The 27,774-nt window shown below is 43.2% G+C and overlaps 1 protein-coding gene across 3 annotated transcripts in view; it reads left to right on the forward strand.

Moving 5' to 3' along the window:
- Positions 1–27,774, forward strand: part of ENPP3 (ectonucleotide pyrophosphatase/phosphodiesterase 3) — a 49,808-nt gene that overhangs the window by 16,402 nt on the left and 5,632 nt on the right. For all 3 annotated transcript variants that reach the window (XM_035108977.3, XM_088666163.1, XM_088666162.1), the window contains exons 4-19: positions 746–843; positions 2,589–2,668; positions 4,101–4,220; positions 6,001–6,110; positions 6,877–6,942; positions 7,351–7,423; positions 8,120–8,228; positions 9,921–10,049; positions 10,674–10,705; positions 11,660–11,787; positions 16,264–16,330; positions 16,800–16,887; positions 18,400–18,569; positions 19,277–19,328; positions 20,421–20,575; positions 26,859–26,997. In XM_035108977.3, the coding sequence (XP_034964868.1) occupies positions 746–843; positions 2,589–2,668; positions 4,101–4,220; positions 6,001–6,110; positions 6,877–6,942; positions 7,351–7,423; positions 8,120–8,228; positions 9,921–10,049; positions 10,674–10,705; positions 11,660–11,787; positions 16,264–16,330; positions 16,800–16,887; positions 18,400–18,569; positions 19,277–19,328; positions 20,421–20,575; positions 26,859–26,997 (1,616 nt within the window). The remainder of the gene's footprint in view (positions 1–745; positions 844–2,588; positions 2,669–4,100; positions 4,221–6,000; positions 6,111–6,876; positions 6,943–7,350; positions 7,424–8,119; positions 8,229–9,920; positions 10,050–10,673; positions 10,706–11,659; positions 11,788–16,263; positions 16,331–16,799; positions 16,888–18,399; positions 18,570–19,276; positions 19,329–20,420; positions 20,576–26,858; positions 26,998–27,774) is intronic.

Raw genomic sequence — 27,774 nt, forward strand, 5'->3', positions numbered from 1 at the left:
AGAAGAAAAGGCTAAAGAGTAAAGCTTACACAAATCTGGAGTGGAGTCCTTGCAGCCACAGCAGGTGCTGTGATTCTCCAGCAGCTTGACTTCATCTCCAGAGGTGTTCTGCATTGTCTCTTGAGACAGACAGATGCCAACAGAGTTTCTTAACTTGTAGTCCATGGACCCTAGGAGGTTCATGGATGAGCTTCAGGAGGTCTGCAGCTTCCTACATTGGGAATGATGTAATTTCAGGGTCTTCTGCCACACTATTCCTGGTCTTTGATTGAGGAACTAGCCCACGGCAAGGCCCCCTTTTCCTTACTATGCTGAAGTGGTTTTGGCAGCCAGAGGAACATGACTTTCCCTCAATAGCCAGCCTTCCTTTAGTTCCCCTGTGACCTAAAATCAATTCAGGGAACAATTCAACATCACACTCTTTTAAGTTTGCACTGCACACATTTACGTTTGCTAGATGGAACAACTCTCCCTGTCTTTCCCCATTGCACAATGTACTGGGGAGTCCCCCCCCTGACCTCCTGACCCAATTTTGGGGTGGTGGCAGGGAAAGGAGGGAGGGGGAAGTCCCATTATACAAGTGAAAGTCCTTGCACAGGGCTTCCGCTGAATCCTGCCCACAATGTTTCTAACATTCATATTTGGGCTGCCTAATCTTTGATTTTTCAGGACGATGGCAACTAATGTTTCTCAGCAAGCATCCAAATATCCTCCTGACTTTTGACTCTGTGTTCTTTAACTTCAGGTTCAGTCGGTCACCGCTTATTCTTTTTTCAATGGATGGCTTCAGGGCAGAATACTTGGAAATGTGGGGCAATTCACTGCCAAATATTGGAAAGCTCAGTAAGTCATCTTGTTTTGAGGATGAAAATATATTTTTTTATTTAATAATTCATTCTGCAGAGAGGATTGTTTGAATTACTTGCATATAGGTATTGCTGCAAGTGTTAAAATTTAGCAGAGGAGGATGAAGAAAGGGTCTGAGAGGAGGTGGATCAGGGAGTTGCTGCTTGAACTTTAAAGTAGGGAGACCTGCTTTGCGCTGCCAAAAAAAGGAAGAAAAGCATCTTCCAAAAAAGAAGAAAAAAAGGGCACAGATTTGCATGAAATTTGTGTGTGTACTGTGAATGTGCAGGTGCAGATTTTAAATAAATAAATAAATAAATAAATAAATAAATAAATGCTACAGTTTAAATAGATCTGCAAGGTGAGTGAGCCTGTGTGAGCTTGCTCTGCCTGTCTGCTGCCCAGATGCAACTGTTGCAGCTTCAAGGCCCCTGCTGTCCTTCCTTGTCCCCTATCTTGAAACCAGGCTGGGCCAGACAGCCCCCTAAAGAGAGGGCTGTTCTGTGACAGTCTTTCAACTAGATGAATGCCCTGTATTAAGTAAGGCATGTGGCCGGAGCCTCATCTTGATACTCCCATATTGAGCAGAAGTCTTCAGTAAGAGGTCTGGGGACAGCCTTTTTGCTTCAGCAAGCCTTACTCAAATAAAGTACTCAAATGGGTATAGGACGGTATATAATTTCAATAACTAATAATAATAAAAGTGATTTTCATCACCTATATTTGTTTCAAAAGATTCACTGCTGACAATTTTGTGTACATGTGCATTTTACATTATTTGTGGATTTTAGCTATGTTTCACCTACAATTTTATGTGTAAGCTGCTTGGAGGGTTCTTTGATTAAGTGGTTTGTAAGTTTTCTAAATAGATAAAACGGGAAGTATTCCACTATGTTTTACTCAGAGCTGAGCTAACTTAGGCATGTTCTTGAACTTGGATGGGCCTCCTCTGAGTGAAAATTAGATGAATAACATCCATTTTTGTTATTTTAACGACAACCACCCCCTTTCTTTAAGCTGAGGAGTGGCCATCTTGAGCTGAGAGGCTATGGGGCTGGGATCTCATTTTCTAACCCCAGCCTCTCCCTGCTCCTTTATTTATTATTGAGATTTATTACCCATCCTTCTGTCAGAAAACGCAAGGTTGGTTGCATAATATGACAAGTATAAGGAAAACCGCAAGAAAAACAACAATGGAGCATAATAATAAAAGCAGCTGCCAATCAGTATGACACAAAACAGGGAGTAGGAGAAGCATCTTCTCACCTCCACCCTTCACAAACCTGAGCAAAGAGGTGTGACTGACCTGAAAAAGCTATGCAGTGTCAGTCAGTGCAGGATGCATCTTGCAGTCAAAAAGGGAGGGGGGATTAGACCCAGAGAAAAACGTCCACATTCTGGCTAATGGGAAACGATCCATGAAAAGCATTTTTTACAGGCCTTGGGGAAGGGCTGTAGTTCAGTGGTAGAGCATCTCCTTTGCACGCAGGAGGTCCAATGTTTAATCCCTACTATCTCCAGGAAGGGATGAGAAAGACCCTTTCCCTGAAACTCTGGAGAGCTGCAAATACTGTAGGCGATACTGAGCTAGATGGACCAATGATCCATCTGACTCAGTGTAAGGCAGCTTCCTATGTCCCTAATATGTTTTAAAAGAGGTGTGCATGCTCTGTGTTTTGCATATATGCCATATTATGTCATGGTTATCATTTATGATATTTACAAAGCACCATTTGTTGCAGAAACATGTGGGACCCATTCAAAGTACATGAGAGCTGCTTATCCAACCAAAACCTTTGTAAACCACTATACTATTGCCACTGTAAGTACTTCCCCTCCTTTTCCCGCCATTTCTTCTGCTGTGTCGCTATTGTTTTAAAAGCTAGGTGCTTTATTTCATTTCTAAAAATGTTTATATCCCACCTTTCTGCTCTTGACAAACACACAGTCAACAACATTAGATTCCCACCAAATCGTAATAATGATCTAACAAGAATCTAAAACGACAGCAAATCAGGAGAAAGTAAACACCAGCTTCTTAATTCCCAAAAGGTCCACCTAAAGAAAACAGATTTGTTTTGGTACTAGAATGGTAGCCCATTTGATGAGAGGTGGAAGCAGGACATAGGAATATGTGTTTGGCACAGGCGATTGATGCCCCTCCTTATCCCCTTTCACTGCTGTGTCTCTAGAGCCTTAGGCTTGCATGCACAGCATACATTTAAAGCATGCACGCACACGCACACACACACCAGGAATCCTGGGAATTATAGTTTCTTAAGGGTGGTTAAACCACAGAGCCTAGGGCTTGCCAATCAGAATGTTGGCGGTTTGAATCCCCAAGACGGGGTGAGCTCCCGTTGCTCAGTCCCAGCTCCTGCCAACCTAGCAGTTCGAAAGCATGTCAAAATGCAAGTAGATAAATGGTACCGCTCCAGTGGGAAGGTATACGGCGTTTCCGTGCACTGCTCTGGTTCGCCAGAAGCGGCTTAGTCATTCTGGCCCGGAAGCTGTATGCCAGCTCCCTCGGCCAATAAAGCGAGATGAGTGCCGCAACCCCAGAGTCGTCCGCGACTGGACCTAATGGTCAGGGGTACCTTTACTTTACCTTTAATTCTAAGCAAGCATACTAGGGGAAAAGTCATTTAGAAATCTGTAGTACAGACTTCTGAGGAAACATCCACAGGACTTAAAGCTCTCTTTTGCAAAATGATAGTTAGGAGGAAATAAGGAGTGATTAAGCCATGCATGACATGTAACAATCTTACTTCTGTTTGTTGAAACCAGAACATTGAAACCAAAAGTTGCTGCTAGGTAGAGTATTTCAGTTCAGCCAGCCAGCCAGCCAGCCCAGCCAGTCAGTCATGCCCTTTTCTGTGATGTACCATTCCACCTCCTGTCTCACCCAGTTCCCCAGTCCTGTTGCCCCACCTGTTCTGTTCACGCTAGACTGTTTTTGTGGGTTTCTCTCACCTCGGCTTGCTGTTGTTGCTTTAGTTCTAAAAACCTTCTGCAAGCCTGCTGACAGGTTTCAAGAGTGCAGTTTTGGCTGCATAGAGATGGGAAGTTGGACAGCTAAATTCCTTGTTAGCGGACAATAAATGTTAAAAAGAAATCAGACATTGGGGTTGACATTAGCAGCATTAACATCTAGTGGTATGATCCAGTGTACATAGCAATGCACAGAGTACACATTTACTTTAAGATTAGGATAACTGTTTCATCTTGAACTCATTTGTGTCTTCTTTCCCCAGGGTTTGTACCCAGAATCCCATGGCATCATTGACAACAATATGTATGATGTAAAATTAAATGAGAACTTTTCACTTTCTTCAGAAACCAAGAATAATCCTGCATGGTGGGGTGGTCAGCCTGTAAGTGCCATTTGCTGTTTCTCGGTGTGCTCCTCAACTTCCATGTGAATGAGGTGGACAGGTGGACAGATAGATAAAAGTGCTTTCTCTCATACAGTGGCTCCAGTCCTTCTTGGACGGACAAGCCCAGCAGGGGATGCTGGGGAACTCCTGTTCAAGGCCCTGGTCAGTGTGATGCCATAATTCGGCACCCACACCTCTCGTCTTCCATTCTACAACATAGTTGTGGTGCCCACTGTGGCACTTCCGAAACTCTGTAACCAGTCACACTCTCCTAAATCTGCCTCTGCCCTGGCCATTGCCTTCTGGTATCCCCATGCTATTTAACATTGACATGAAACTGCTGGGAGAGGTTGCCCAGGGATTGGGGGTTCGGTGCCATCAATATGCAGGTGACACCAAACTCTATCTCTCCTTTCCATCTCAATCTGAGGAAGCTGTTTCAGTGTTAAACCAGTGTCTTGTGTCAGTAATGGACTGGATGAGGATGAACAAATGGAGGCTTAATCTAGGCAAGATACAGGTTATCCTGATCAGTCAAAGGCTGATTGAGAATTAGGGATCCAATTGCATTACAATCAAGTTCACAATTTAGGTGCACTTCTGGATTCAAGCCTGAGCCTAGATGCACAGGTTTTGGTTGTGGCCAGCAGTACATTAGCACATTTTAAAACTAGTGTGCCATCTGCACCCGTTCTTAAAGATGTCTGATCTGGCTACATGCCTTAGTTACATCCCATTTGGATTACAGTAACATGCTGTGTATGGGAATGCCTTTGGAAAGTTTGGAAGCTTCAGTCCAAAAGACTGAGAGGAGATTTCTGACTGGAGCTGGTTACAGGCAGAACGGACACTTCCTTGACTACCTGTCCATTTCCTGGCACAATTCCAAGTGCTGGTTATATTTGGCTTGGGTCCAGGCTATCTGAAGCATTGTATCTCCATATATGAGCTTGCCCAGGCTTTGAGATAAATCACTAAATGTGCCTTCTCTGCCACCGTCTCCTCCTCCTCTGCCTGGTAGTTACCTTTGGGGACATTTGTGGGAGGTACAAAAATGTATCAAATTGGGCAAGAAAAATAAAATGCTATTCCAAGGCTCTATGGTGGCAAAGCTCTTCTGAAGCCTTGCAGCCAGCTTGCTTCACCTCAGACCATTCAGGTCTTGGATTGCCTCAGGCTCTGAGGTAGCTCAAGGGAATGTTTGCCTTTGACTTATCTGCCATTGGAGGGGAATGTGTAGACCTAGCAGCTTGCTCACTCGAAGTCCACATAGGATAAAATAGTTTTGTTTAAATGATTGAGATTGAACCAACGTTGCAACCCCTTAATGACAAGCAGTTCCCTAGCAGAGGTGCTTCTTCAAAAAAGACCTTGTATCTCACAGTTATTAGCATGATTTTAGCATGTTGATTGGGGTTCCCTCAAGACCAGGGGTAGGCAACCTAAGGCCCGTGGGCCAGATGCGGCCCAATCGCCTTCTAAATCCGGCCCGTGGACGGTCCGGGAATCAGCGTGTTTTTACATGAGTCGAATGTGTGCTTTTATTTAAAATGCATCTCTGAGTTATTTGTGGGGCATAGGAATTTGTTCATTTTTTTCTTCAAAATATAGTCCGGCCCACCACATGGTCTAAGGGATGGTGGACTGGCCCACGGCTGAAAAAGATTACTGACCCCTGCTCAAGACCTTTGGGCATGGATAGTTTTAAATGAGTTTGTTCTATTAAAATGAAGATCTGTCTAAGTTTCAGATACTGAATCTGTGTATCTTCTTGCAGATTTGGCATACAGTAATGTTTCAAGGGTTGAAAGCTGGCACCTACTATTGGCCTGGATCCGACGCAAAAATCAATGGAACATACCCTAATATCTATAAGGTGTACAACAAGTAAGTTGGAGTTTTTTTAAAAAAAGAAAAAGAAATTTTTGTTGTTGCTATATCCTACCATTTCCCCTGACAGGGACTCAAGACATCTTACAGCTAAAAGTTCATTTCATTCTATTTATCTGTTGAAGGTGTTGTACATGATCCTTTCCCTCACATATTTTTTCTTTACAACATTCCTTTGAGGTAAGGAGGCTGAGAGGCTGTAATTGGCTCAAGGCTCATATTTGTATGTGAGGTATATGTGAATGGGAGAAGCTTCCTCATGTAGAATAGAATGTCCCTACTTTCTTTCTTTCTTTTTTAAAGATATTTTTTTTATTAGAATTTCAAAACAAAACATAACTTACAGAAAATTCCATTACAGCAATAACCCACATCCTAAGGTAAAGCAAATAACAAAAAAGAAATTTGTTCACAACCCCCCCCATCCCTTTTCCTCCCCCTCCCTATTCCCCCATTAGACTTCCCGTCAGTTTCTGATATATATCCCATGTTTTAACACAAATGTACATAACTCAATAAAATTCTCTGTATCCAACGTCTAATAAATTATTTTCTCTTAGTGCGTCTCGGTTATAACAAAAGTTTTATCATAATTGGTCCATTTTCCAAGGTCACTGAAATGTCCCTATTTTCATGTGAGAAACATTGTGGGGCATGAGATCTAGACACCACAAGTTCCCCATTCCTGATCTGCATCATTGTTCTGTTGCAGAATAAATTTCCCCGATGGCTAAATAATAACAATAATTATTATTCTTTGCAGGACAGTTCCATTTGAACAGAGAGTTACAGAGCTACTGAAGTGGTTTGAACTCCCAGAATCTGAAAGGTAACAGTTTAGGAAGCTTTTGGCAGTGCTTTTGTTCTTGTGACATGTTTATCAAGCCTATTTATTATATACTAAGGATCATTTGCCAGGGTGCGGGTGTGTTTTCTGCAACCTTTCTTTTTACCTAGGTTTTATTTGGAGGGTTTTTGGTATTTGCTGCCTCTTTTTGGGCAGGGTGGGATTTGTTAGATCTGCCTGGATGTATATATTTTTTTGTTCTTATTCTGTTTTGGTTAATATATTTCATTTTAATGTTTTGTAGTACTTTTGTAAGCACCCATCCAGCTGGTGGCTTTCTGTTCTTAAAAAAAGTTTAACCTCATGCACATTCTTGCACCTTCCTTTGAGTGGAGGCTGGCCAATATTCCTTTCCATGCCGCCACAATGCACTTTTCTTTCTAACTCTAGGCCTGATTTCTATACATTGTACATTGAGGAACCCGACTCAGCAGGACATAAATATGGACCAGTTCATGATGAAGTAAGTTTTTCTTTTTCCAGTCCTATAAGCCATAAATAAACATGTAGAATACACAAATCACAAACTACAGTCGTGTGGCACAGCTTGCAATGTGGTTGAGCATCAGCTAGGAACTGATGAGATTCCTGCATCACAGAGGGTTGGACTAGATGACCCTCCAGGTCCCTTCCAACTCTACAGAGTTCTATGATTCTATGAACTAACGTATTTTACACAGCCCATCATTCAACCTCCTAACACACCAGAGGACCAGACAGTAAGGGTGTAAGCAGACAAAGTGGATGTTATACCGAAGTGGGTTGGGGTTTTCCAACAGAAAACAGGTATGGAGAAGGGGGAAAGTAAGCTATTCTCCCTCTACTCCATTGTCCTAATCAGGATTGGGGCTCTGCATGACTGTACCCAGAGAGCAGAACCTGGAGATTGTTACAGTATATTATAGTTCACTGTGCATCCTAAAAGGATTATGTAATATTGATGAAAATATACATTTTGTTCTGATTAACTCAATACACAAGAATCTCTGAATATGAATGAATTGATGTACTAAATGGGACTCCAGTTTAAAAATACCTTTAAAAACACCAGGATTAAAAACAATTTAAATGTTTTGTCCCGTATTCTGTTGTGTATACTTGATCTTGAACACACTTTAAAGGGGAAACGCCATTGAAATCTTTTCTCCTTTTGTTTTAGACAGTTAAAGCCTTACGAAAGGCAGATGAGACCCTGGGAATGTTAATGGAAGGCCTAAGACAAAGAAACTTGGACAATTGTGTCAATATCATACTTGTGGCTGATCATGGTATGACTGCTTTGTTCTTCCATGCCAGGGTCAGTACTATCATTAGGCAGGGTGAGGCAACCACCTCAGGCGACAGATGCCTGAGGAGGGAAGGATAGCAAGATGTGTTCAGAGGACAGAGCTGTATGTGCCTTGTGGTCTGCCTGAACCCCCTAACCTTAGTCTATGGCTCACAGGGGTGCTGGGGGATGCTGTCGCATCACTAGTGTTGAAGGAAGATTCTCGTCTGGTTGGCTACTGCTCAGGGAATGGGCGGGGTGAGCAGGACCCTATCCTGACCTTTCCCTCAGTCAACAAAATATCTTGGGCCAGCTCCTTTTGTGTCTCAGTATGGAGCTTAATTGATCTTGCAAACTACTAATAATAATAACCGCTCCCCACATCAAATAGGGGGTGACTTTTGCATGGTCGCGCGCAGCCCCCGGATCCTAGTGCGACTCCCGGTAGTTTGTGCTGGCTTCATCCTCCCCAGGCTGGATACCTGGAGGTCTCCGCCTACCTCAGCCAATTGCCCAATCCCGCCTGGGAAGGCATTGCCAGGGGATCGGCCAGGTAAGGGGAGAGACTGCCCTGCCCACACAACAGAAGGTGAATCTCACCTGCGAAGCATCAGTTGGCTCCAGAGCTTCTCCCACCCTGCCTTCCCTCAGCTAAGTCTTCTTTTGCAGGTACATAGGTACGCAGGCACTGCTACGTCAGGGTCGCTGTTGAAGGGCCGGAAAGGAAATTTCCTGCATTGGCAGGTTTTGCCTTCCCCGTAGCAAAATGTCACAACTTTGGCGGTTTCAGGCCTTGGGTGGAATCCTTCAGTCTATCTTCCTAAATGGGGGGCGCGTGAAGTGGTGACCCACACCCCCTTTGCAGTGGTGATCCCAGGGTTCCCCGTTAAAGGGGTCTTGAGGGGAGGCATTGGCCATACGCCAAAAGGTTGTCATTGCTCTCCCCTCCAACAGCGGCAAAACGGGGGGTGGACTCTCTGCTTGAACATATGTTCTCCAGAGCCAGCCCGATCCCCACACATTCTGGATAACCCTGATGTCTCCCAGATCACTGGCTGGGGACTAGGAAGGATAAATGCCCAATGCCTGAGCCAAGGTCTTCCTACATCTGAAACTTAATAAAGTTGTGGCCAATTTTAATCCCATAGCACGTTGTCTTGAGTAATTATTCCGCTCGGGGGTTGCCTGGGGTTGGGGGGACTCCGCCTGTCCACGCAATAATAAATTTATTATTTATACCCCGCCCATCTGGCTGGGTTTCCCAGCCACTCTGGGTGGCTCCCAACAGAATAAAACATCAAACTTTAAAATCTTTTCTAACAGGGCTGCCTTCAGATGTCTTCTAAAAGTCAGATAGTTGTTTATTTCCTTGACATCAGATGGGAGGGTGTTCCACAGGGTGGACGCCACTGTTGAAAAAGCTCTCTGCCTGGTTCCCTGTAACCTCACTTCTCGCAGTGAGGGAACCACCAGAAGGCCCTCGGCGCTGGATCTCGGCTGAATGATGGTGATGGAGACGCTCCTTCTGGTATACTGGGCTGAGACGGTTTAGGGCTTTAAAGGCCAGCACCAACACTTTGAATTGTGCTTGGAAACATACTGGAAGTCAATGTTTCAGGACCAGTGTTATATGGTATTGGTGGCCACTCCCAATATTTCTTGAATAGTTTAACCGTCTCTTCTCTTTCCTTAGGCATGGATCAGACATTCTGTGAACAGATGGAATCTATGACAGATTATTTTAAGGACGTTAATTTTTATATGTACGAAGGGCCGGCACCTCGTATTCGATCAAGAAATATTCCAGCGGACTTCTTTTCCTGTAAGCTTTGGACATAGGATGATAGATCCATAGAATTAGAGAGCTGGGAAGGATATTGGGCTTGCAGACCATCTAGCACAACCCCCTGCTCAGAACAGGAAATCTAGGGCATCCTCAGCAGATGGCTGTCCATCCAATGCTGAAAAGACCAAAATGAGTGAGGGAGAACTCAACATCCCTCTGGGTCATCCTTTGCCAACCCAGCACCCTCCAGATGGTTTGTGCTACAATTCCCATCAGCCCTATACCATGACTGCCAGCTGGCTAAAATCCACTCTGCCAATGCTCCTCTCTGGATGCAGCCCCATAGATAGGACTGGAACCAACTGTAGCACAGTGCCCCCAGTTCTCATTCCATTAGCATCAGTCCAGGAGGATACCATGGCCAATGGTACCAGAAGCTGCAGAGAAATCAAGGAGCAGAAGCAAAGTCACGCTTCCTCATCCCACTCCCTGTAAAAGTCACCCATCAGGGCAAAAAAACCATGACCCAGTCCCAAAGCCAGGCTTGAACCCAGATTGGGTTCTTAAATTCGTACAAAATGTCGAAATGGATTAAATGGGTTGGATAATTATATGTAATTTTGAATCCAGAGTCTAATGTATTGATTTTCTTCCAAACAGTTGATTCAGCAGGCATTGTTAAAAGTCTTACGGTGAGTAAGCATTTTATCTCTCATTTTCCTTGCAGCTTTAGTAAGAAAACAGCAAGTATATTATTATTATTATTAACAGTACATTTGTATACAGTGGTACCTCGGTTTATGAACACAATTGGTTCCGGAAGTTTGTTCATAAACTGAAGCGTTCATAAACTGAAGCGAGCTTTCCCATTGAAAATAATGGGAAATGAATTAATCCGTTCCAGACAGTCCGCGGAGTACTTAAACTGAAGCGTTCATAAACTGAAGCGAACTTTCCCATTGAAAGTAATGGAAAGTGGATTAATCCGTTCCAGACAGGTCCACGGAGTACTTAAACTGAAGCGTTCATAAACTGAAGCACGGGTGTAATTGGTTCCGGAAGTCTGTTCATAAACTGAAGCGAACTTTCCCATTGAAAGTAATGGAAAGTGAATTAATCCGTTCCAGATGGGTCTGCGGCGTTCATAAACCGAAAATTCATAAACCGAGGTGTTCATAAACCGAGGTTCCACTGTATTGTACATTGTGAACTGCCCTGAGATCTATGGATGAAGGGTGCTTCATCCGTAGATCTCAGGGCAGTTCACAATGTAGTTGAAGCGTTTTTTCCAAAGTGTAATTTCTGCAGTAGACTCATATTGTTTTCTTTGGCAGATGTGCTACATGTAACCTATATCAATATATAGATCACAATTTTTATAGGTATTAGGATAAATAATTTTAAATGTGCAAATACTGGTATATTTCAATTAACTTAGCATCCTAACTTTGTTCTGTGTAACACAGTCAAGAATTTCTGTTAGGAAAATCAGCACACTGTCATCTATAAGAACTTTTGTGACTCCTGTCTGGTGTGTTTATGAAAGAATTACAGCATACCCTTTCTTCTCTGTGGTTAGAAGTATCTACATGTATCTTTGTGTTCTGCAATGTGAAGATCTCATAAGTTCACTTTTTCAATTTCAGTGCCGAACGCCCACACAGCACTTCAAAGCCTACTTGACTCCAAATTTGCCAAAGCGATTGCACTATGTTAACAATATCCGTATTGACAAAGTTCACCTTATGATGCAGCGGCAGTGGTTGGGTGTGAGGTATGGTACTGATGGTGACCTTATTATTCTTATTATCATCATCATCATCATCATTTATATACCGCTTTATATTTTTAAGAAAATTCTCAAAGTGGTTTACAGCATATTAACACATCAATAAAACAATCCAGAATCAAACCTTTCTGAAGAAAGTCAAATATAAAGTATACAGTCAAAGCAACATAATTAACAGAAAACTAAAATGTTATCTTAAAGATTTCAAAATAAAACATTACAAAGGAGGTCAACTACAAAATATATATTTAACACTAACAAAGTTAACAAAAAACTCTTAAAACATTTAAAAAACAACACATTGCTAAGTGAAGTCCAATATAAAATGCACATTTAAAACAGAATAATTAACAAGAGAATAAAATATTACCATAAGCAAAACACGGCTGTTTGGCAGGCACAAAAAGATGGGGCAAAAGAATCCAATAATTAGGGTTTGTTGGAAGGCATAGAGATGTCCCTCTGGTCTCACAGGGAACCTCTTTGGGTGAAATAGGTAGTGATGTGGGCCAGATTTTGGGGTATCATTAAAGGACAAGTGCTTTATCTATTCATTCAGATTATATCCTCCTTTATATAAAATGTTCTGAGAGGTTTATAAAAAAATAGAAATACACCAAAGAAACAAGAGTTTCTTCCTGGCAACTACAGTGGTACCCCGGGTTGAGTACACAATTCGTTCCGGGGTGACGTTCGCACCCCGAAAAGTACTCAACCCGAGTGGTGGTTAAGTGCATGCACAACACGCTGATATAGCGCTTCTGCGTACACGCGCAGCACACAGAACTCTTCTGCGCATGCGCGCGGTGAAACCTAGAAGTAAACCCTTCCGGGCCCGCCAAGTACTTAACTCGAAAATATGCAACCCGCAGCGAATGCAACTCGAGGTATGACTGTGCTTGCAGGGAGAGTGTACAAGTTCCCCAGCAGCCCTTCTTCTCACTGTGACAGGGACCAGTGTCCTTTCTCTCCCTTTTGCAGCCACAGGGAAACAGGTCAATTTTTGTCTCTTAGGTCTAGAACTTCATATCTTGTCACCCCTTTAGCCATTCTATTCTTTTAGTTTGATTTTTTTCAGTTGGGGATATCTCTGTAAGTTACCTTGTGAATGTTAACTTTCTAAATAAAGGTAAAATCGCATAAAGAATTGCACAAAATTCCATATTAATGAGCCTCCTGAGAATTCCACCAACTTCCCTTGAACTAACATAGTGCAGTACTGTGTCAGGCAGAGTTGTCTCATCATGTCATTGTGGTTTTGCAACTCCTGAGAATGTAGATTTCCTTCATTAATATTTTTTTGAAAAATGAAAAATGCAATCATAGGGACATGTGACCTTACATCTGGACATTTCAGCTTAGCTTTATCAGAATGCAGTTAGGATAAACCAAACTATGTCAAATCCCACAGGGCCTGTCCCATCTGGATTTTGCAAGTACATCCAGTGGCGGAGGAAGCTGCTCGGGCACATGGGGCGGCGTCCCTAGGGGCGTGGTGAGCCGTTCATAGGGGCGTGCAAGCCGCTCATAGGGGCAGGGCCAGCCACCCATAGGGATGTGGCGCACTGTGGGGTCTCCGGAGTCTGCCTGCCTCCTTCCACTCAGCCACCCTACAGCTGGGGGGGAGGCAGCGGGCAGACTGGGCAGCGTGGAGCCGGGCACGCCCAGGCCACCGTGTTTCTCCCAGGAGAGATGCGTGGCTTGGGTGCGCTGCGGGCCCTGCGGTGAGTGCCACCCAACATTTTGTCACCCCCCCTCCGTGGTGACACCCGAGGTGGTCCGCCTCTACCGCACCCCCTTCCTCCGCCACTGAGTACATCTGCAAATGTTAACATGGAAGCTTTTAGTCAAACCGCTGATGAAACTTTTGATCAAGGCAGAATGCAGACATTTCTGTGTAAAGACACCAGACTCGTTGATACCAGATGCTGGGGATCAGTAACAGAAGAAGGCTATTGACTTCATTGCGCTGCTTGTGCATAGCCAGAAGTATCTGGCTACCACCTTTGGAATACGAATAATCCTGAAAGGTAGAGAAGGGAAATTTGTGGCCCTAGCAGCAGCCAGCATGGCCAGTGGCTCAGAAATGAGAGTAGCTGTAGTCTAGAAGGGCACAGGTTCCCCTTTCCTTCTGCATGGCAACGCCCATGTCTTCAGTGTGGTGTAGTGGTTAAGAGCGGTAGACTCGTAATCTGGGGAGCCGGGTTCGTGTCTCCGCTCCTCCACATGCAGCTGCTGGGTGACCTTGGGCTAGTCACACTTCTCTGAAGTCTCTCAGCCCCACCTACCTCACAGGGTGTCTGTTGTGGGGGAGGAAGGGAAAGGAGAATGTTAGCCACATTGAGACTCCTTCGGGTAGTGATAAAGTGGGATATCAAATCCAAACTCTTCTTCTTCTTCTTCATTTCATAACCCTTGATGAATACTGTGATTCCTCCATCTCCCTGCATTAGATCCTAACAATTTCTACCAATTCAAGGAGTGGGGAATAATTTGTTTTAGCATGTGTTCATTGTTCAGCCTTGCATATGGAGAATTTCCCAATTATCAAAAGTGCTTTCAAATATTGGGATGTGTGTGTTGGAGTTATGTGCTGAAGTTGCTCCAAATTGTTACACAAGATAATTGAGTCAACATAAAATATTTCCAGTAAATGACTCCTGTAGTTTGGCAGTCTTGTTTATTCCATCTTGCCTTCCAAAAGTCACAGCAGTGAGTAAGCAAAAAAATTCCAGGCAAATGCAGTCATTGTTAGTCAAAATATGGTGGAATTTCTTTTATGCCTCAAAGGAAAGGAATAAGGTGTAAAAAAGAAAGAAAAGAAATAGTTCTGAAATATGTAAATGAACCACACCTTTATTATTGTTGTTTAGTCGTTTAGTCGTGTCCAACTATTCGTGACCCCATGGACCAGAGCACGCCAGGCACTCCTGTCTTCCACTGCCTCCCGCAGTTTGGTCAAACTCATGTTGGTAGCTTCGAGAACACTGTCCACCATCTCGTCCTCTGTCGTCCCCTTCTCCTTGTGCCCTCCATCTTTCCCAACGTCAGGGTCTTTTCCAGGGAGTCTTCTCTTCTCATGAGGTGGCCAAAGTATTGGAGCCTCAGCTTCACGATCTGTCCTTCCAGTGAGCACTCAGGGCTGATTTCCTTCAGAATGGAGAGGTTTGATCTTCTTGCAGTCCATGGGACTCTCAAGAGTCTCCTCCAGCACCAAAATTCAAAAGCATCAATTCTTCGGCGATCAGCCTTCTTTATGGTCCAGCTCTCACTTCCATACCATAGCTTTAACTATACGGACCTTTGTTGGCAAGGTGATGTCTCTGCTTTTTAAGATGCTGTCTAGGTTTGTCATTGCTTTTCTCCCAAGAAGCAGGCGTCTTTTAATTTCATGACTGCTGTCACCATCTGCAGTGATCATGGAACCCAAGAAAGTAAAATCTCTCACTGCCTCCATTTCTCCCCCTTCTATTTGCCAGGAGGTGATGGGACCAGTGGCCATGGTCTTAGTTTTTTTGATGTTGAGCTCCAGACCATATTTTGCGCTCTCCTCTTTCACCCTCATTAAAAGGTTCTTTAATTTCTCCTTTATAAAGCTAAATAATTTTTACACAACAATTTCCAAGAAGATTATGTTTGATATTGTAGTCATTTTGCTGTAGTTACCCCATTGTTGCAGTAGTGTTTCCCGCCAGAAACACATAAGTGAATGGCGGATACATCCCCTTTCACACCCATCCACATGAGCTTGGGAGCTGGAGTTGGTCCATGGCTCCTTAACATGTGTCCTTGAGATATAAAGATGAGCATCTTTGGTTCTCACTCTTCCTCTTTGTTACTCAAAACCCAGTTGCAACTCTGGTATGCAGACATGCTAGCTGCACAAAGTGTAAAGCCACACCAAAATACAACACTTCCCTGACACACTTACTAATGGCCTAAGATGTGAAGAGTGCTACTGCTTTATTTGAATTTGTCTCCATATTTCAATGCCTACAGTTTCTAAGGCAGATTACAAGTTAAAATCACAAATAAGAACAGCAAAAAGTGAGAAGAAAATATGAGGACATAGCACCAGACAAGCATCTCTGGTGAGAGTTCCATGTTTTCCCATCAGCTGCTGCTTTAGTATCATTTTATCTTGGTTAGGTCTTTCTTCTTCCTAGAATAATACCGTCCAATCAGAAACCATGCCATTAGTGAATGTGATGATGCCACAGTGAGCTATTTGGCTGTGTGAATATATCATTGAGATCAATTTAATCCCATTCAGGGAACAGCAACTTCCTAAGTAGGTGAAGTATTTTCATACAATCACCCTTTCGAAGCAGAATTATTGACAAAAATTGCTGAAGGGAGTGCCTTTTGACATTGATTGTAAATATAGCCAGCTCTGATTTGAAATACTTAATATTTCTTGTTAAAGCTTACATGTTAGTTCAATATCTGTCTTTTTTTTAGGTCTAAAAGTTATACACGTTGTGGTGGTGGTAACCATGGCTTTGACAATGAGTTCAAAAGTATGCAGGTAAAGTTTTTTAAAATAAATAAATAAATAAATAAATAAATAAATAAATACCTATTTATCTGTTATTTTCTGTAAGCATTTGCCACAGAATCAACTCCCAACATTTGTCATGTCCTGCATGGGTATTGTTTTTCATTAATACATGGCTTACAATCCATGGGCCAGAGGGTGTGTTGAATAGATTGCACTACCTGAAGTGTGTTGTGAGTCCTCTTTGAGGGTAAAGGAACTACTTGGAGGCTTATGTCAAAGAATAAAACCCTGGGTTGCTAATGCACCCAAAATAGTCTAAACTAGACTGTTAAAAATTGCTTTTTTTCCCCTTCCAGAATAAACCTCATGTCTCAAATCAATAGTTTCTCCCATGCATGGCTTGAGTCAAACTTTTGCTAAACTAGCTTTATTTTATTGTTTTAAACAAACCTTCTGAAAGTTGTTTAGTAACACCATTTTTATTATGACTGCCCAGGCCATCTTTGTGGCGCATGGACCAGGATTTAAAAAAAACACTGAGGTGAAGCCTTTTGAAAACATTGAGGTTTACAATTTAATGTGTGGTGAGTATTAACTAGATTCTGTCTGTTTTGCCACAAATAGTTTTAAGACTGAAGCAAAGTAAACCGAACTCAGTATGCAGAGAACATTTAATTGCTACACAAAACATATTGTACTACTTCAGGACATAATGCAAATATATATGGTGGAGTTCGGACAGGTACCCTGAGGTTATAATCCTTCTTCCTACGTGGTAGGTGTACTGAGGAACAGAATAGCTGTTCTGTATTTTGTATTATGAAAAGCAGGCATACCCACTGCTCTTGACTTCCAGATTGGGACACCTACAAAGAATGCCACCGCGCAGTGGATTCCATGGCCCTTCATCCCATGTATACATGGTGTGACTCTCTGTATTTAGAAGACATCATCCTGCCAGTGATGGCAGCCACGTTTTTCTTCTTCAGCTTTATGCACAGAGAAAATAGTTCTGCTTAACTCATAAGATGGGAGGGCAGGTTTTAGAAATCAACAGTAGGGAGATAAGCATTTCCACAGGTGAAACTGTGAGGGCATAATCAAAGGAATGTACAGTGGTACCTCGGGTTACAAACGCTTCAGGTTACAAACGCTTCAGGTTACAAACTCCACTAACCCAGAAATAGTACCTCAGGTTAAGAACTTTGCTTCAGGATGAGAACAGAAATCGTGCTCCAGCGATGCGGTGGCAGCAGGAGGCCCCATTAGCTAAAGTGGTGCTTCAGGTTAAGAACAGTTTCAGGTTAAGAATGGACCTCCGGAACGAATCAAGTTCTTAACCAGAGGTACCACTGTATTGAAATGATACGGCCTAAAGCTGGTGTGTACTACTTATGCAGCCCAACTTTTGGTACAGGCCCACTTCACCCATTAACAGTGCATGTAGTTGCCCCGTAACCATGGCTGGCCCTCATGTTTGGCTGAGGGAACCAACATGGGACAACAAGGTCATGTGGGAAATGACCGCACCAGTGTATTGGCATGACAGCTTTCTTCATGAGTGATTCATAGGAACACTACAAAGCTGCCTTATAAGGAACCAGACCATTGGTCCATTTCACTAAGTATTGTTTACATTGACAGTGGCTTTCCAGGGTTTCAGGTAGGGGACATTTACCTGGATATACCAGATTTTGAACCTAGAACCTTCTTTATGCAAAGCAGATGCTCTAACACACAGTTCCAGCCCTTTCCCAAAAGCACCATGACAATTTTTCATTGAATTTTACAGTGGTAAGGTATAGAGTCCAACCACAGAGAAGACACTACCACGCCACTCAGCACCGTATCAATTTGACCCTAAAAACATTCCAGTCAATAACCTGGTGCATTCTTCTCAAGAATCAAAGTAGCTGGGGAAGATGGTAATGTTGAGTTCTTTAGCAGGCAATCCTCATGCATTTTTATTAATAGCCAAGTTTACATCACCTAGAGAGGAAATTAGCTCTTGTTCAAGTTAAGCTTTGGACAAGAGCCTGTCCCAAAGAAATCTTTTGCGTACAGTGAAAAATAATCATTTCCACTTTCCGTGACAGATCTGCTTCAGATTACGCCAGCAGCAAACAATGGTACACATGGTAGCTTGAATCACCTACTGAAGGTTCCTTTTTACACTCCATCACCTGCGACAGAAGAGTCAGCTCCTTCTTTATGCCCCATGAATTCCGCTGCATCCCCAGGTCTTTCTGGATGTGTCTGCAGCTTGGTAAGTCTAAAAAGGACCAGTAACTCCTAAAAATGGTTAGACATTCATTTCTCACCCCTCACTGGAGGGAAGAAGTAGTGATAGCCACCAACTTGGATTGCTTTAAAAGAGGATACAAAAAAATCATGTAGGATAAAGCTACTAACCACATTGGCCTATGGGCTACCTCTGCTGTTCAAAACAGGGGTGAGTGCTGTTGCAGTCAGGCCCTTCATATGGCATCTGGTTGGCCACTGTGGATGCTGGGCTAATGACCTTTTCCAGAAAGCTCTTTTCATATTCTTGTGGGGTTTTTTATTTGAACTTTTAAAATGTGAACTATTTATTTGTGAATCACCTTTTACATGTGATTCAATGGGATTTCTATACAAAGAATAAGAATTTAAGGATGCCGACACAGGAGTGAAAGCTCCTCCTGTCACTGATGTTGGGAAGGAAATAATGAAGGAAGGGGGGAAATGCAGGTTTTCTCTCTCTCTCTCAGGCTTCCTTCTGCAGCAGTGGGTGTTTGGGACTCCTGCAAGGGAAGGGGGAAAGCAGGTTCACAAGGTATAAAGGCAGGAGGTTTTGAAGGGTATGGTGGGTTTGGTATGGGGTGGCTACTTGGTGGGGTTGGCAAGTAAAGCAAACAATGGCAGCAGTTCCTAGAACAAACATATTTATGGCTGACAATTTCCTTGCACTTTTGTCTATCTGCTTGTTTTTAGATAACAGATGTAAATGTGATAAATGAAAGATTGAAACTCACTGATGAAGCAAGTGAGTATTGCTGCTACTCCTTTTCCGTCCATCTGTTGTGGCAGCGGAGGGCAGGTGTTGGGGTCTTGGATTAACTGTCTCCCGACCTCCCCTCAAGCAGCTGAATGGTGGCAGTGGGTAGGGAAATATTTGGGGAGCCTAACCCATGGCCTTCTCAAAGGTGTTGTTGGACTCCCACCAGCCCCAGCCACCATGGCCACGGGTCAGGGATGATGGCCCAACAGTATCTGGAAGGCCATGAGTTTGCCACTCTCCGGGCTATAGGGTAGGGGAGTATGCAAGGAAAGCAGCAGACAGGGGAAAGGCAGAAGCCGAGGGCAAGTTGTTTAGCTGAATGTGAAAGAGGAAGTGGTGGATACAGTGGTGCAGTGGTTAGAGTGCTGGACTAGAACCTGGGAGGCCAGGGTTCAAATTCACACTTGGCCATGAAGCTTGCTGGGTGACCTTGGGCCAGTCACTGTCTCTGATTATTTATTTATTTAAAAATAAATTTTTAGTAGATTTTCACTTACAAATCAATCATATCAAACCAATTATTCCAAATTAAACAAATATATATCTATTAAACCAAATATTATGCCAAATTATAAAATTTTTGCTTCCCCATGCTTCAAATTCTGAGGGTTCTGAATATCGATAATTGCTGCCATTCTAATCAAAGTTCCAAGTTTTTCCCCAGTCCTTTTAATCCAACATAGTCCAGATCTTTTCCAACAGTTCTAATAATATTGTTCTCTTCCATCACTGTCTCTGATTAAATGAGGACAGGGAAAACCATATGCACCATCTTGAGTTCATTAGAGAAAAAAAGGTGGAATATAAATGCAATGAATAATAAAAATTTGAACCAGAAGCAAGATAAGTTTGGGAGAGAAAATACTAGGCAGCATCTTGCCCAAAATTTCAAATCATCTTTATAACCATGCTCCCCTTTTCAAATTTATTGAAAAGCGAAAACTCTGAATAAACACATGCATTTCATCATAACTTCACAAAAAGACTTTATTCAGTTGCTGCACATCCACCAAAGCCATTCCCCACCCCAGGTCATCACATAAATGTGGAACTCAGTAATTATGGTTTATATTCTAGAGAAGGCGTCTGAAGCTTCTAATTTGCCTTATGGTAGACCCAAGGTCCTACAGAAAGAGAATACCTATTGCCTCCTTCACCAGAATAAATATGTGAGTGGGTACAGCCAAAACATCTGGATGCCACTATGGAGTTCATATACTGTCAACAAACCAGTAAGTTTTCAGATTTATATACCTTTTGAAGTGCAATGAAAGGCCATAAATGGGAAAGGGCTATAGCAAAACTGCTCATTGCAGGAACATCAGGCAGCTAACACTGTGTTGTGTGTTTGTAAAATGGGCCAGGCAGCAGCTGTTCAGACTGAGTGGTTGTTGGTCTGCTTTGGAGTGTACAATCAGGGTTACCAAATTGCCATTGGAAAAGCTGCAGCTGAATGGCAGAGCAACATTCTTTGCATGCAAAAGAATGCACTCCATAGAGTGGGGAAAACCCCCAATATTGAAACCCCAGAGAACTACTGTCAGCCACCTTGAGAGCCAGGTTAGGATCTGGGAGACCTGAGTTCAAATCCTGACTTAGCCATGAAAGCTCACTGGGTGCCCTTGGGCCAGTCTTTGTGTCTTGGCCTAACCAACCTTGTGAGTTGTTTGTGAGAATGAAACGGGAGAGCGAGAGTCATGCATGCCACCTTGGGCTAGGAAGACTCTACGAACCCCAGTTGACTCAATACTGTAGCAGCTGGGCAAGCCAAAATACCAAGCCCACATGAACTGGCACTTACATCCTGAGCAGCAGAATTTTATGATTCTGCAATATGTGTACTTTGCTTTTTGAGCTAGCAGGGGGAGCACTTCACTGCTGGGAAGAAATTCAAAGGGGAGGAGAACAAAGAGGAATGAGTCACTGCTCACAACAGGACTCCTGTCCAACTTCCACCCTGGCATCAATAGTACTGGGTTTTTCTGGTAGCTGAGAGAGAAAAGCGGCAAACACCAGGGAACAGAAACTGCTTTTCCCAGATGGCAAGCAGCTTCTAATCCTCAATGAAATTGCTGGACTGGAGATTCAGGAGACACAAAAGGCTGTACTTTTTCATACAATGCATAATTAACGTACAAGATACTGCGATGGCCTCTAGCTTAGATGGTTATGAAAGAGGATTAGACAAATTCGAGGGAGATAATGTCTACCGTATTAGTGGTTTTTAGCTATCAAGGCAACATAGAGCATCCCTTTTCAGAGGAAGTGGTACCACTGAATGCTTGTTGCTGGTGGGACAACGGTGGAAGAAAGCTATTGCCTTCATGTCCTGCATGCGTACTGTACTTCCCAGAGGCAATGTCTGGCCTGCTCACAGTGGGAAACAGCATTCCCTAGATGGACATTTGAGCTGATCTTTCCTTGCAATCCAGAAGTGGGAAACCTTTGACCTCTTACTACTATGTCTTGTACAGAATCTTACACCTCTGGTATCCATTAATTAATCTGGTGTGGGTTTATATAGAACAGGGCGGAGGAATCTGTGGCCTTCCAGATGTTGTTGAACTCCAGCTGCCAGCATGGCTAATGGTCCGGGACTATAGGAGCTGGAGTCCAACAACATCTGGAGTGGGGCACAGGTTTCTCACCCTGATATAGGATGAATGTCTACATTAGGTAAAGGTAAAGGGACCCCTGACCATTAGGTCCAGTCGTGACCGACTCTGGAGTTGCACGCTCATCTCGCATTATTGGCCGAGGGAGCCGGCGTATAGCTTCCAGGTCATGTGGCCAGCATGACAAAGCCGCTTCTGGCAAACCAGAGCAGCACATGGAAACGCCGTTTACCTTCCCGCTGTAGCGGTTCCTATTTATCTACTTTCATTTTGACGTGCTTTCGAACTGCTAGGTTGGCAGGAGAGATGCTTAAATAAATACATAACCTCTCATTTTTAAAAATTATTTTTGCACAATACACAGCTGGCTCAAACCCACACAAAAGTAGCGTGTCTGTTTCTTCTGCTTCTCATCTCTGATAATAATCTCTTAAGGCTTGTTTTTTGGCGCAAGGAAAATGACCTCATTGCAGAGGAAGCTTTTTTTGGCATCCATTTATACTTAGACAGCACAGCAGTTCCACAACGTGAAGCATCTATTGCCATACTTTAGGGAGACTGCAACGGGGATGGAGTTCCTCCTGGGAGGCCTAAGGCAGCCTGGAAAAGCCAGGTGGCATCATTGTGGTAAACTTCAGAACATAAGACCAGAGGCCTGTCTAGTCCAGCCTCTCACACTGCCTAACCACCCGCCTAGTAAAACTGTGGAATTTGCTGCCACAAGGTACAGTGTTGGCCACCAATCTGGATGGCTTTAAAATGAGATTATATGAAGTAATGGCGGATAACGCTATCAGTGACTGCTAGTAGTCATAATGGCTGTGGTCTACCACCAGTACCAGATGAACACCCAAGTAGGGAGAGTGCCTGTTGCCTTGAGATTCTGTTTGTGGGCTTCCCAGGGGCATTGGGTTGGCCACATAGCTGGACTATAGTAGCCCTTTGGCCTGGACCAGCAGGGCTCTCCTTATGTTCCATGCTCTGAACCTCACAAGCAGGGCAGGAGAGCAATTGCACTCTTCTGCTATTGTCCCCCCCCCCAAATTGGTATTCAGAAGCACACTCCCTCTCTGATCTGTGGCAAACAAAACACACAGCGTTCCCACCCAGCCTTCCTCTTTCTGCCTTGGCTCTCCCCTTCCTTCCGATCATTACCAGCACTTGTGAATCAGTGAAGGGGCATTGGATCAGACGGGAGGGCTCAGACCTCAGACATTCTGACATTCTCTGAGAGCACCCGAGAAGCAGTCCAGCAAAAGCAAGTTTGCAGAGGTGGCACCAGAGGCTGCTGAGGCCCCCTGCTTTAAACCTATCCAAACCAGATACTGCTTTGGCCGCCCTCCAAGCTTCCTGGTGGCACTTTTGCATACCTGCAGCTCTGTTTTGTTCCTTAAATTCACTACCACAGAAACTATTGCCACAGAGCAGGCAAATGAGATGAGAGTTTGGGCGGGGGCGGGGGTGGGGAGTGAGGGTTTTATGGGGCTATATTCAACTTGCTGACCAGGGGTTTACTACTCCAGTTTTTAAAAAGCAGCATTTCAATAGTGGTGTTTTATTTTCAATCCATTTCCTAGTGATTTCCAACATAGAATTTACTTTTTTCCCCACAGCACACATAATGTTTTTTGATGGCAAATACAGTTCAATGTAACTTGATGCCGTTTTATTTATTTATTTTTCAATTCACCAAGCCTGGAAAGAACTGTTTGTAGCTCTTCATTGTTCCTTTTTGTCTTCACTACCCTGAATTATTTACAGAACTATTATCTGCAAATGTGGCTGTTTCACTGTTCACCACTAAGCTTAGAAACAAGTTAAAAAGCACCAGTCTTAATAGACACTGCCAGAGAAATCAGAGAATTTCTGATTGTTTTTAGTGACAATGTAATGTTTTAGCTAGATAATTTAAATGGTCCCCCCCCCCCAACACAGTGGAGAAAATATTCTAGATAGAGGTTTACATTGCTTTTCATAAGGTATGAAAAAGAAGCCAGCACTTTTCCAAGTGTGTGGGTGTGTAGAAAGAGTTTTAAAGATGATGACATCAATAAAAATGCAATTAGTTCTAGGAGTAAGACTTTGAGTAGATGCTAAAACCTGATGGATGCAAGTAACTGCTATCTGCCCTTGTTATCTTTCAACAAGAGAGAATGATACCATCCAGATATACTAGCAGCCTTCTAAAAAGAAGGCTCACTAGTTATTTTCCAGCTCCTGTTGTGTGGTGTTTGTTCTCCTTCTCCAGGCAGTGAAATCAAAAGAGCCTTAAAAGGAGATCCACATCATAGGACTCCCCTGGACTACCTGTTTATTGAGCATTCATCCTGATTCACTTGTGCAGTGTCAATCATTCATTCATCCCACTAATTCCAGTGCATTTCTCTGTCACTTTCCTAACTGCAAAAAATCTGCTTCTTTTAAAAAGTGGATTAATTGGGCTAGGGTGAGAAAGCCCTTTAAGTCACTTTAATCGTACAAGCCCAAATTTTCAGTATGTGTTTTAATCCCTTCTACGAAATATTGCCAGACTGCAGGTGGCCACAATCAGGTTAGACCTACAAATGGAATCAAAATTATAGCAGAATCTCATGATAGACCAATTTTTGGTTACATGGAGATGTTTGTGCAATCCGTTTTGATGAAGGAATACCACCATGAGGTGACATTTTCTGTTATTTTCCCACAGTTACATGTTCTCTATCTATCTGCCTACATCTAGTTTGGCCCTTAAGCAACAGAGGCATTGAAGTACCAGTGTTGGCTCAGAAATCCATGCCATTATTTTATTTTTTTGATAGCCAGCATATCCTGAGCTAGTCTCTTCAGGTTATAAAAAGCACTTTGTCATGAGTCAGTGAAATAGTAGAGTCAGTAGCCAGATTTCCGGAGGCTGTGATTTAGGGAAAGACTATGATTTTTCCCTCTAACTGTTGGCAAAGTTTCCCGAGGCCGTGATTTAGGGAAAAACTATGATTTTTCCCTCTGACTGCTGGCAAAGTTTATGAAGAAAAACCCACCTCCTGGATAGGAAAGATTTGGTTGTACCGAGTCACCAACCCCTCCTACACACACTCACTCACTCATAGACTCATTCACTCGTTTGAAAAGAAGGTAAACATCTTTGTGCTGCAGATTATTGAAATTGTCGTGCAGTGTATGATCTGTAAATGAGCCCAGGTTCTATTTTTTTGTAATGAATGTGGCCTGCCAGACCTCTTAGATTGGCCCTCAGGATTCTCCTCAGGCCACCCCAGCTACATTCTGTGCTAGCTCTGCTCCATGTCATCTTCAAATGTTTTTTCCTGGCTAAGATGTGGTCTTGACCCATGATAATGTCTTTTGGTTCCCTGGCCCACTGTGTGTGTGTGTGTGTGTGTGTGTGTGTGTGTGTGTGTGTGTATAGCAAAACAAAAGCAAGAGTCCCATCCATTGCTCTGCCCACTTTCCTTTCTGGCCCCACCCACTTCTTATGACCACCACTGACATGTGGCCCTCAGAAGGCTTTCCTACAAGGAAATTTGATTGATGGGATGCATACCACTTGGTTCCTCAACACTTGGTTGCACTTTAGTTCCATGACTTTTCAGCTGAATGTCAGAAATCTGTGGGCATTTGTTGTAGCATTGGACCATGTGGAAGTTCGTTGCTTCATGTTGGGTCATTCACACATGCCACTCATTCCTGGATTGGTACATTCATGAGCCCGGTATAGAAATACGATTTTGAAACTGGGCCCATAACTGTTGGTGTTTTTTCTAAAAGTGCTGTATAAAGATAAAAAGGGCATTGGTGCTTTAACAGAGCATCTGAACTGAGTAGGGTTTGCATCTCTGGATCAATGAGGGATCTTTCTTTTTAATGCCTCATTTATATATTTTCTTTTCTTCCTTATACCACTTAAGGAACACCAACACCACCCCTGGAAGTGGGTGAGTGATGACCTGGCAGTCAAGACCAACTGCTTCCAAATGCTGTAGTTAAAAGTCCCACAAAATGCAAATAAATTATGCCTCTTGACACATTGATTACTGTTTCCTGTTTAAAGCATGCTCTTCTTACCAAAGGCAGTGACTGTACTTTTCCTCTCAGTCTGACCTACTGTGCAGCTTGAACTAAGCATTATAAGAGACACCAGGCTGCCACCACTTGCTTGCCGGTCTCTGCTTCTCATCAGTTGACTGTTGGCTGGGTGTGTGGTGGGGCCGGGGGCAGCAGAGTAAGGCACAGCCCAATGACGTAATGTTAAAGAAAATATCTAAGGAAAGGCACAGAACAGCAGAAATTCGGTGTCTCTGGCCGCATCTTGTTAAACTCTAAGATAAAGGTTTTTTTGGCTTTTAAAAAAATCATCTGAAAGTATTTCTGCTACAAGTTGAGAAAAGACAATTAACACATTGCTTTACTTGATAAATTTGTTTTTGTTTCTTAATTGTTTCTACACTGACTGACAGAGGTCCTGGGGTTCCCTACGGGAGGTTCTCTCCCCCCCCCCCCAGCCCTACCTGGAGATCTTGAACCAAAGGAGGCCAGGAAGGCATACATGATGCAATCTCTGTGAAGCTCTAGTTTGAGTCCCACATCTTAACTTGTTGATTAGAGTCAAGAGGGCAAATGCGTTGCATCTTTGATCCGAAAGCTGCTTTGATCTTTGCTGCAACTGCTTTACATTGGGCTGACATCCCCTCCTTCCTCCCCATCCATTATCAAAATGCTGAAGGACCAAGATATAAACAGACTGGAAAGAAGGGCTAAAGTCCATTTCTATTTTTAGCAGGGACATGATTCATTATAAAAATAGGAAAAGAAAGAATCAACGAAAGCTAGGCTAGGAAGTCACAAAACTGTAGGTTAGCCACGACTGTGGGTGTAATACTCTCTCTTTTTTCCCCCTTTCCAGAAGGGAGATGCTTCTTCTCTTCCTCCCCCTGCTCCAGACTGTCTGCGGCCTGATGTTAGAATCCCTGAAGCGCAGAGCCAAAACTGCTCCAACTACCAGCCAGACCTGAACATCACCCACGGTTTCCTCTACCCTCCCAGTTAGTAGTGCTCTTTATATAGAAAAGATCATAATGTTGTAATCGGCTGGATGTGGCTGGGTGTTTAAAAACATATACACAGCACTGAAACAACCCACTGGGGATAAGCATGGCATTAAAAAGGGAGAGGTGGGGGGATTATTTCAGTGGTGTTTCTTTTGTGAAAGAATAGCTTTGCTATATTATAGCCACTGCCTTCTGTAGTACCAGACCACAAGGCTCCTCAAGTCATAGTCAAATATTTTTCTTCAACAGGCTTAGATTTACGTTGAGTAAGGAGATATGGAAACGTTGCATGGAAAGGAATCTGTTAGAAACCAGGCTCACAGTGATTCATTTGCGCGTAACATGGAGGCATGGCTTGTTTTAACCATGCTTTGTTCATTGTACAATGAGGCATCACACAAGCAAGCAAACAAGCCAGATTGTTTCTCCAAAGCTTGGCTTGTTTTCCAGTTGCTCCTGCCTTGTGCCTCTGTAGCTCGGTGAGCATCTGGGGTGAGGTGGCGAAGCAAACCATTTCTAAGCAAGATTGTTGGCTTCTGGCACCAGATAATAGTTAAATCGAGCCATGGTTCATAAGCCAACAACAACCCATGGCATCTCATTGTGCAAGAAAACCAACCATGGGAAAGGGCATGGTTGGCTGGCTGAAACCCTGAAGAGAAGACTTTCACACTTTTGCTTCAGGGTCTACATGTATCTTTCTGTTACCACTATGTTTGATCCTATGTTTTCATGCAAGAGGGCAGAAAGGGTATTAAATAATAAAATATA

The sequence above is a fragment of the Zootoca vivipara genome, chromosome 3 (assembly GCF_965207765.1).
Source record: "Zootoca vivipara chromosome 3, rZooViv2.hap1.1, whole genome shotgun sequence".
In the NCBI taxonomy this organism is placed as follows: domain Eukaryota; kingdom Metazoa; phylum Chordata; class Lepidosauria; order Squamata; family Lacertidae; genus Zootoca; species Zootoca vivipara.